Source organism: Galeopterus variegatus, unplaced genomic scaffold (assembly GCF_000696425.1).
Source record: "Galeopterus variegatus unplaced genomic scaffold, G_variegatus-3.0.2 Scaffold2880, whole genome shotgun sequence".
Taxonomy (NCBI): domain Eukaryota; kingdom Metazoa; phylum Chordata; class Mammalia; order Dermoptera; family Cynocephalidae; genus Galeopterus; species Galeopterus variegatus.
This window is the reverse complement of record NW_007728991.1, coordinates 215,180-225,143: the sequence shown is the minus strand read 5'-3', so window position 1 is coordinate 225,143 and position 9,964 is coordinate 215,180. Positions and strand designations below refer to the sequence as shown.

At 58.8% G+C, this 9,964-nt stretch overlaps 1 protein-coding gene across 1 annotated transcript; it reads right to left on the bottom strand.

The window, feature by feature from the left end:
- Positions 1-3,405: 3,405 nt before the first annotated feature.
- Positions 3,406-5,637, bottom strand: NATD1 (N-acetyltransferase domain containing 1). The gene is made up of 2 exons (XM_008583274.1): positions 4,730-5,637; positions 3,406-3,943 (listed from the first exon to the last, which is right to left on the bottom strand). The coding sequence occupies exons 1-2, from the start codon at positions 5,042-5,044 to the stop codon at positions 3,827-3,829; spliced, it is 432 nt and encodes a 143-aa protein (XP_008581496.1). The 5' UTR covers positions 5,045-5,637; the 3' UTR covers positions 3,406-3,826.
- Positions 5,638-9,964: the final 4,327 nt, after the last annotated feature.

Here is a 9,964-nt window from a genome sequence, read left to right as displayed (position 1 = left end):
CCCCCCCCCCCCCCCCCGGGGGAAAAGGGGGGGGGCCGGGGGGGGGGGGGGGGGGGGACGACAGGATTCCACCGCTTTCCCCAACGGGCCTGTGTTCACACGAGGCTGGGCCCCACCACCCTGCGCTGGACCAGAAATCCCAAAAGGAGACGTTTTAGGGAGGAGAGGAGCTCCGGTCCGAGAGCAGCAGCTGGCCTGATGTCACAGCCTCTTCCGAGGAAACCCTGCAAAGCAGCCGCGCAGCCAGGGCCAGCGCTAGCGCCGACGGCGGCCTCAGCCCCAGGAGCCAGGCGGTTAGGTGGCAAGCAAGGTGGGCAGCAAAGTCGCCCGGGCTGGCTTGGGATCCTGACGCCACTGCTGTCTGCTGGGGGACCTCAGCCAAGCCACGGCGCCTGTCAGAGCCTGGCTCTCCCCACTGACAAGCAGGCTGATGCCATCGTGCAGGCTGTGCTGACTATCAAGAGCAGAGGTGGGACGCCAGGGAGGGAAGGGAGAGCCCCAGCCGAGGCTGTCTTCTCCACTCCTTCCTCACACCCCGGGGGCTCCCCGACCTCCTCGCTGTGCCTCAGTGTCCTCATCGGTTAAAAACAAGACTAATGATCAGACGACTGTGTGGACAGCACATGGGTGCCTCTCCTGGAAGCACCCTGGAGCAGAATGCTGGGCCACCCTGTCACTGAAATGTATGTCGTGCAATATGTTCAAGAGCTGAAAGGTAACAAAGGGAGCAGGTCCGGAGACCAGCCTTGGCCCAGACCCATCTCAACAGGTCCTGAGTAGGAAAGGCACATGACTCACCACCTAGTTTGACTGGGCAAGGAGGAGAAACCCACAGGGTGAGACGTGGCAGGGGAGTATGAGGCCTTCGGGCCATCTGCTGCGGGGAGCAGAGTGGGCCCCAAACGTCCCTCTGCCTGCTCTTGCACTGGTCTAACCCAGGCGCACGAACTGGCCCTGCATGACCAGCCTCCTGACTAACAGCTTCCAGAGCGTCCTGGGACAGGGAGGGGGTGAGGCCGGGATGCCAGAGACGGTAGCACCAGAGGACGAGCCGGCACGGCTGAGTCAGGCTGTGTTAGCTGAGGGGTGGTGGGGGGCTCCAGGGTGGGGTGTCTCCAGCAGAACCAGAGGCCCCACCTTGGGAGAGGTGGCTATTGCTGCTACCGTGAGGCTCTACTGGAGACCACGGGCCAGGCCCAGCTTTGCCCTTTCAAGCCCCCTGGAGCAGGAACTTTAAGGCAGCCCAAGGTGAGAAGGCCCAGGTTACACCTGTGGGAACTGGGGACAAACTTACTGAGAAAGCCCAAGCTGCTGTTCCTGGGCCCACGGTCCACACAGGGCCTCCAGAAGCCTCGTCTCCTCATTCAAGTACTAAGTGTTTTGTGGGTATGCTGGTTGGCTGGCAAGTCACTTGCCGTTAGAACACAGTGCATGGGATCTTAGGTTCAGGTAGGGGCTACTCCCTCCCGGTGCCACCTGGCTCTCTGCTCCTCAAGGCCCGTGTTGGCCCTCTGGGGTCTCCTGTGCAGGAGCCCTCCTGTGGGAAGGCTGGGAGGGCACTGGGCCACCTCACCGTCTAGGCTCCAGAGGGACCCAGCATTAGCTCACTGAGCTACCGGGGAGTCTGTGCTTGAACTTGGGAAGGGGGTGATCCTAGGGAGGGGAGAGAGGGAGGGAAAGAAGGCCCCTAGCCCAGCTGCTCTAGGATGTGAAGGGGAGGACAAAGGCGCAGACCCCAGGCTGGCCCGTCTGTCCACTCCCAGGGCTACAACCTGCTCTTTTCTTAAACTGCACCAGGAATGGGGCAGCCCTAGGCCTGGAGGGGACACAGAACAGCTCAGTCCACCTACCAGCTATCTCTTCCTGGAGGCCCAGGGGCTTCTTCAGCCCCTCCTAAGAGCCCTTTGCAAACAGAGCTAAGGAGGACAGTTTCAGCTCTCAGGAATTCCTGGAGGCCACAGCAGGAGTGTCTGGCACGGGATGGGGGAGGGGGGGTGCTTAGGATGGTGACCACTGCTGGTCCACACCTGTGACTCACAGCAGCTGAGGGCTCTGGAGCAGCTCTCAGGAATTCCTGGAGGCCACAGCAGGAGTGTCTGGCACGGGATGGGGGAGGGGGGGTCCTTAGGATGGTGACCACTGCTGGTCCACACCTGTGACTCACAGCAGCTGAGGGCTCTGGAGCTCAGGGATCCCCAGAGTCAGGCTGGCAGCCCTCCTCCCATGTGCAGATCTTGATGTTCCAGCCACCTGTGCACAAATGCCTGAGGTGGGCCCCTGAGCTGCTGTGGCCGGGGAAGGGCAGGAGGGGGGTCTCAGTGCCAAGGCTCGGGGCAAGGAGGTGGTGAGCAGAAAAGGCAACCACGGGCCAGGACAGCAACCTGCCGCACTGAGTCAGACACAGGGAAGAGTCACCATGGCAATCAGTGCCCCCAGCCCCACCCTCCCCTGAGCACCTGCACTGGAGGAGGGAGACACTGGGGGGTCGGGTCAGCCTCCCCATGTACCATCCAGAGCCCAGCTCCAGACACTCCCAGTGGCCTGGAGGGGGCACATCAATCCCAGGGATTCAATGCTGGCTGATATCTCAGACCAAAAGGAACAAGGAACCCTGACTCCTGGGTCACCCCCCAGCTCCACAGAGGAGCAGCAGAGCACAAGAGGTCAGGACCGTGAGCCCTAAACATCCCCTAAAGGGAAGCCACAGGGCCCCAGGAAGGCGGGTCCCCCAGAACCAAAGTGTACTTGGTACGTCTCCCCAGCTATAACCAGGAAGGCTGGTCCGGGGAGAGAGTGGGACTGGGGACAGGCAACAGAACGTGCCTGGCTACCGCCGGCCACCAAAAAGAAAAACACTCTACGTCTAGCAAAAGAAATCCCTCTGGCTGAAATGTTTCTTCCTCTTGGGTGGCGAGGGCGGCTTTTGAGGACAGCTTGCCTCCCTCCCACCCCCAGCTCCAAGATGTCCTGTCTGAGAAAGCCCTGGTGGGCAGTGGCAGCAAAAAAGCCAACGAGGGGCAGGGATGCTTGGGCAGCGGCCGGGGCCTGCAGCTGCTCGAGCTGGCTGCTGACAGCCAGGGGCAACTCCTGATGGACGGGGACCTCGGTTTCCTGCAGAGCTGACACACAAGAAGTCAACCAAAGGTGAGAGCACCAAGGACAGGAAAACACCTGTCGCCCCCCCCCCACCAGCCTGTCCACACTCCACATCCCGTGATTGTGCGTGTTCCTGTGTGTGCGTTTGTGTGTGCACGTGTGTGTGTGCACAGTTGAGCCTGGGCTGGCACTTGGTCACCACTCTCCTTGTCCCTCACATCAGGGAGGGCTGCCCCTTGGCTCCACTGTAGGTACCAGGGCATAAGAGTCTTAAGAAAGAGAAGGGGGTGGCCTGGCAACAGGTGAGGCTTGGCACTACCACCTTGGAGGGTGGCACACAAGGTTTCTTATTGCTTCTCTTGGCTCTGGGGAATACCCTCCTTATTTGCAGAAAGACCTAGGACGTGGCAGCAGGATCCCATATCCACCCTCCTGATCACTGGCAGGTGGGAACTGGCTCCAGCCCCCATGTGGCGTGCACAGAATTCCTTCTGCGAAGCTGCGGGTCCCAGCAGAGTGGCGCTGTCACCTACCCTTCCGCACAGTCACTGGATTACTGCCCATCCTTGCCAGCCTCCTCCAGGGGTCTGGACATTGGGCCACAGTTGAGTGTCCTTACAAAAATAACTCTGAGTCTGTTCCCAGTGGGACCAGGTTCCTGAGAGCACGCAGGCCTGGCGGAGGCCGCGTGGAAGGGGCCGGCAGGGAGCGCTCCCCGCGCGGGCCAGGGTTACGGCTGCAGACGCTCCAGGTACTGTGGCAGGGGGTTCTCCTTGACGTACTTCTGGATGTACCAGCAGGTGAGATGGGCTCTCAGGTCCTCCTCCACCACAAAGTCCAGGGCAGCCTGGGAGCCAGGGCAGAGAGGAGAGGGGTCAGGGCCCTGTAGCCAGCACCCAGCTGCAGTGTGGGCTCCCGCCGCAGCCCCCAGGCTCCAAGGCCACCCTCCGACTTGGCCCACGTTAGTAACTCTCTGAGTCTCCTCCTGGGTAACCTAGGATAACCCCACAGACCAGCTCACAGGCTGGTCCTGTGTAGAAGGAGAAGACAGATCACTTTGCATGGGGTAGGCACAAGTCCCCACGCCCCAGGCGAGGAGGCAGAGGACGCCTTGCAAGTCTCCCTGAGCCCCCATGCTGATGCAGAGGCCTGGGTGGGGGCAGGAGGAGGAGGGGAAGCCAGCAGAGGGCCCAGCCAAGCCCCAGGAGCAGCCCTTAGGGGAATTTAGGGCCATTCTTTGCTCCAGCTGTAATTCCCCTCATTAAGCCCAAACCTGCTGTCCAGGCAGCCTGGGGCTTAAGGTGCTTTGGGGATGAAGGGGGTATGGGGTTGGGAATGAACCAGAAGCAGGGGGCCCTAGGATAGAATCAGGCTTGACCAGGAAGCTCCGACACCAGGAGTGTGGTGACTGTGGAGGTTTAGCCACACCAGAGTTCTGCAGACCAGAGGCCAGGGCCCAGAAAGGCCACCACCAGCCCCAGGAGGAGCCAGGGAGGGCAATGTGTGCTCCTGATGTCTGCCTGCTGTCAGCTGCAACCTGTTGGCAAGGCAAGTCCAAGAAGCACGCTGGAGTTGGGGTCACCACCGCCTCTGAGTGGAAAGTGGCTGCCCCCATGTCCCCTGCCCACCCTACCTTGGCAAGGTGCTTAGCGATGCCACGCCCGCGGTAGGCATCGGGGACCTCGGTATGCTGCAGGTCCACGATCCGCTTGCCCACGTACTCGTACAGCAGGACGGCCCGGTCATGACACCCTGGGGGGAGGGAGGGCAGAGACAGGTGAGCCCTAGGAGATTCTAGGGGCCTGAGGGGCTCAGCTGCCCCAGCATAGAGTCCTATAGGTGCCCAGCAGACCCAGGCATAGAGGCCAGGGTGGTGGGACAGGCATTTGGAGCCATTCAACTGCTGCAGTTGAATCTTGATACCCTCTCTGTGCCTCAGTTTCCTCATCTGTAAAGCGGGGATATAATAAAATGTTCCCCATAGGGTTGTTTAGAAGGTAAATGAGGTAATCTCTGTGAAAGCCACGCAAAGCCTGAAACACACAGCTCCATATGAGCCTTCGCTACTGTCATCAGTCTCAGCATCCAAGGGCTCTACCACCCCCTCCACAGCTCTTCTCTCTGTGGCCCCACCTGGGCCCCCTCCCAGGGTCTGGGTGTTCTGGGGCCGAGCACTGGACATACAACAGGGCTTGGCAAGTCTGCAATTAAAACGGAGCACGAAGAGACAAGAGAGGCAGATCGATGAGATGCATCAGGACCACCTGCGGACCCTGCCAGAGACACAGTGTGGGAGATCGGAGGACTGTGACAGCAGAGTTCATGAAACTGACACTGGGCACAGGAAACAGAAAGAAATGGGTCTTCATGCCCTCCCAGGCCGGCTGGACCTGGAGCTCACCAGTCTACCCCAAACTCTGTTGGAATAACATTTAACTGAAGTTCCTTTAACCAGTTTTTAGTTCCTTATCTTTCTGTCTATACACCTGTCCGTCCATCCATCCACCCATCTACCCACCCATCCACTCATCCATCCACCCATCCATCCATCCATCATCTACCTACTAATTCACTCACCCATCCATCCATCCATCTACTCAACCAACCATCCACTCGCCCGTCTATCCATCGACTCATCTATTCATCCACCCACGCCCACCCACCCCTCCATCCACTCACCCACTCACTCATCCATCCAACAAATGCTTTCTGAGCCCCAGGCACTGTCTCAGGAGCTAGGGACACAGCAATGAACAAGCCTGACAAAGAGTTCTGCTCTATGAAACTGACTAGAAGGGGATAAAAAAAATAAATAAGAAAAGCTAGTGACTGTACAGCATTTGAGGGGATGGGGAAGGGGTGTGGGGAGTGCTGGGTGGGGGACAGAGACAGAAAGGAGGAGAGGGAGTCAGCGCCATGTGATGTCGAGGGAACAGCGTCCTAGGCAGAGGGAATAGCCAATGCAAAGGTTCTGAGGCAGGAGCGGTCAGCAAGGAGGAGGGGTGGCTGGAGAGGAGGGGTGACGGGGAGGGTGGAGGAGATGAAGGCAGGGAGGTGACGCGGGCAGGTCCTGCAGAGCCTCCTAAGCCATCATGAGCTGGGAGCCTTGGGAGGGTCCACAGGAGAGGAGGGACAGATGAGACTCATGACTTCACAGGATCCCTCTCGTTGCCATGGGGAGAATGGACTGGGGGCAGGAGCAGGGAGACCTGTGAGGTGGCTGCACTGGTCCAGGTGAGTGATGAGGGGGCACAGACCGGGCGGAAGCAGTGGGAGTGTGAGAAGGGGTCAGACTCTGCATCCTGAGGGTGTGGCTGGCAGGATGAGGCTTGGGTGTGGGCAATGAGACAAAGAGCCAAGGACGACTCCAAGGTTTTTAGTTTCAGGGAGCTGCAAGTGCCTGAAGGAAAAAAGCTGGGTTGGGGGAGGGACAGGGCCACTGAGTCAGGTGTAGTCAGGAGAAGCCGCTCCGAGGAGAACACCTCTGAGGGGAGAGGTGAACAATGAACAAGAGCACTGAGGACAAAGCAGGTGAAGGACAGGCAGAGGCACAGCCAGTGCAAAGGCCCTGAGATTGGAGGACACAATTCACTGTGTCCTAAAAGAAAACACGTCAATGTCAAAACAAGTGTCTTTCTCTGCTTTTTAAAATCAACTTGCATTTCAGCTGTTTTAACTTTAAAGAACCAGAGAATTTGCTCCTGAGTGTGTCTGGCCTCCTGGCATGTGCTGGATGTTGCAAGGGGAAGACTAGCAGGCTTAGAGATCAAATGACCAGTCCAGGGTCACACAGCAAATCAGGCACTGCAACAGGGTCCAACCCCAGTTAGGAGGCTTCCTGGTCCTTGGTATCTCCCTTGATTCTCCCCACAGCTCCAGGAAGGAGGCTACAATTCATCTCCCCACTTCCAGATGAGTAAACTGAGCTCCAGAGACCACCTCACACGGCAAGCCAGAGGTGAAGCTGGAAACCAGGCTTCCAGGCACCAAGCCAAGTCCGTTCTTTCTGCTTCACCACCACATGCGCTCTGCCTCCTGCCTCCAGGCATTCGCCCAGCCGTTCCCTCCGCCTGCAAGCACCCTTCCCTTTTTCTGCCAGGCCCAGCCGAGGGTGGCCCCCAGTTTCCCCTCCTCCCCATGCCTCCACGCCCCCCAGCACTGGTGCCTCCTCCTTGTGGGCCTGACAGTCGTTCTGCGGGCTGTACCCACTGTCCTGGCCAGGGCCCAGCTGTGGCCTCCACTGCTGCTACACAACATGGGACTCGGTTCTTGGATCGGCACCTGTTGGGGGAATTCAACTCACTGGAAAGGCAAGCAGAGATCAAGAGGCTATTTGGGGACTGACCCAGTTACTGAGGGGGCTGCCCGCCTGCCCTAGCCATTTAACTACCCCAAACTCATTGAGGGCCTACTACGTTCAGACTGGGTTTTGGGTGCTGGGCAGGAAGCAGTTTACAAAACTGATAAAACTCTCCGTCACAGATGGTCTATATTTTAGTGGTGGAGACAGACAATAACTATCATTATGAACACAGGACGTGCAGGTGATGAGCTGCTGTGCTATGGGGAACAACAGGGCAGAGGAAGGCTGGGGAGTGGGGGTGGGCAGCCGTTGTAAAGAGGGTGTACAGGGGAGGCCTCTCCTGAGCAAAGACCTGAAGGAGCGAGGGACCCGAGAGGAGATCTGGGGGGTGAGCAGTCCAGGTAGAGAGAAGAGCCTGTGCAAAGGCTCTGGGCTAGGATGCTCATGGAACAGGAGGCCAGAGTGGCTGGGCCGGCTGAGCATAGGGGAGGTTGGGAAGCCAAGTCTGGGTGTCCTAGGGCCAGACCATGCAGGGCCTTGCAAGCCACTGAAAGGACCTCAGCTTCTGCTCCAGCACAATCTCTGCAGAGCATGGAGGTGGCGGGGCCTCGAGCCCTTGCCAGATTGCTTGTGTTCTTCTGTTCATTCATTCCCTCAACCAATATTCCTGGAGTGGCCACTTGGGCCATGGATGGACCTGACCCTGGGACACCTCAGGGATTCTCTGCCATCCCATCAGCCCCTGATGGTCACACGAGCTCTGTCACTACCACATCCCTGGCACCCAGCCCAGGATAGACACTGCAGAAATATTTGTCCAACAAACAACTGCTGTTCTCTCTCCACCTGACACACTGGGGGCTCAAGGCAGCCTTGCAGGCCACTGGCATGCCCAGCACGTTGGTCTTCCCAGAGTCTGGCCCCTGAGCTTCTAGCCAATGCTCCAGGAGATAACGGGACAGGAACGGCTGTAGCTCATGCGTGTGAGGTGCCACCACGGGGCAGGCCATGCTCAGTTCCCTACACATGCTAACCCTCATGATGATCAGACAAAACAGTTACGATTCCTATAGCCCCTTTACAGACAGGGACACTGTGGTTCCAAGAGGTAGCTCAGAGGTGCGTGGAGCTGGCTGGAGATGGGGCTGAGTCTCTAGGAGGGTCTTGAGGCTGAAAGAGAAACAGAGGGAGTCTGGGGTCGCTAGGGTGGATGCAGGACTATGTGGGAGGGAAAGGCCAAGTTTAAATGAATGACCCCCATCAGCCAGACCATGATGCTCCAGACTGCTGAGGAGCCAGACTCCCACCAGCCCTCTTGGATCAGGTGGCCTGTGGCCTGAACCTTGGCTTGAGAGGGAACTCAGAAGTCACTCAGTTGCAGCTGCCCACACCTACGCCATAGCCCACAATGCAATTCCAGGGCCCACGGCCTAACTCCCCTACTCTCCTCCCCCAGCCTGCCTGGGGATCCCCAGAAAATGGCCACCCCCCGTGGCTAAGGCCACGATCCTTGGGTCCTCCTTGCCTTTCTCTCAGACTATAATCCTTTGGCTGGTCCCTGGGCACTATGTTCAAAACGCGCCTTGAGTCTGGCCACCGCTCACACTGCCTGCCCTGACCAGCAGAGTGGTGGCCTCTCCCTGCAGCAGCCACAGGGAGCTGCCAGCCTGGGCCCCTCCTTATCATTCCAGGTGAGCCCAAAAGTCAGGTGACTACAGGATGCAAAGGCAGTGCTATCAGCCATGCTCTCACCTCTGGGCATCGTGGCCACCCTCCCCAGCATCTGGGCAGCTGGGCCCACGGATACCACTATATCACCTCGTGGAGACGTGGGCACAGCCCCAGGCCCTTATCTGGGCTGAGCTCTGAGAGCTGCCCTGAAAGCCTCAAACCTCAGACTTGCAGAAGGGGGTCAGTGCTTGTCACGTGGGAGCCACAGGAAAAAGCCCAGGGCAGGGCCCTGGTTTTGAGTCTCAACTCTGCCCGGTGATCTCAGGCCAGTCCTGACACCTCTTTGCCCCAGGGACGTCACCTGTCCTGGGACGAACACTGCGACCCCCCTCCCTCCTGGGCCTGAGAATCACATCAAGATCATGGGCTATGACCAGTTTTGAGAAAAGCCGAAGCTACTCTGCTAATAGGGGACCTTTTCCTGGGTCTCTCCACCCCAGTGCCCTCTGCCTCTCTCAACTCAGGACCAAAGGGCCCTAGGAAGTTGTCAGGGGAGGTGTCACAGAGAAAGACAAAAGCCTGCACGAGAGGAAAGGAGCAGGGGTTCTGGGAGGCGTGGAGTCTTTGCAAAAGGTATTGACCTCCCTCTACCATCTCCGCTCTGCCCGCACCAACCCAGACACAAGTGCCGGCAGATCAAAATGCCCATTGTACAGATGAGGAGACTGAGGCAGAAGTAAAGCCAGAACCTGGGCCTCTGGGAGCCGAGGTGCTGGACCCAGGACAACAGCGGGCAAGAATAGCAGGGCAGGCCTCAGAAGCCCCTCCCAGCTTTTCTGCATTAGTGCAGAGCCAAGTTTGGGGAGGGGCCGCATGATGGTGGCTCAGACCTGG

Excerpts from the sequence above, each read along its gene's own strand:
- NATD1 (XM_008583274.1), bottom strand. The coding sequence starts at position 5,044 with ATGAGGAAACTGAGGCACAGAGAGGGTATCAAGATTCAACTGCAGCAG. Across the intron at positions 3,944-4,729 it reads TCGCTAAGCACCTTGCCAAG|GCTGCCCTGGACTTTGTGGT; the intron begins GTAGGGTGGGCA and ends CCTGGCTCCCAG.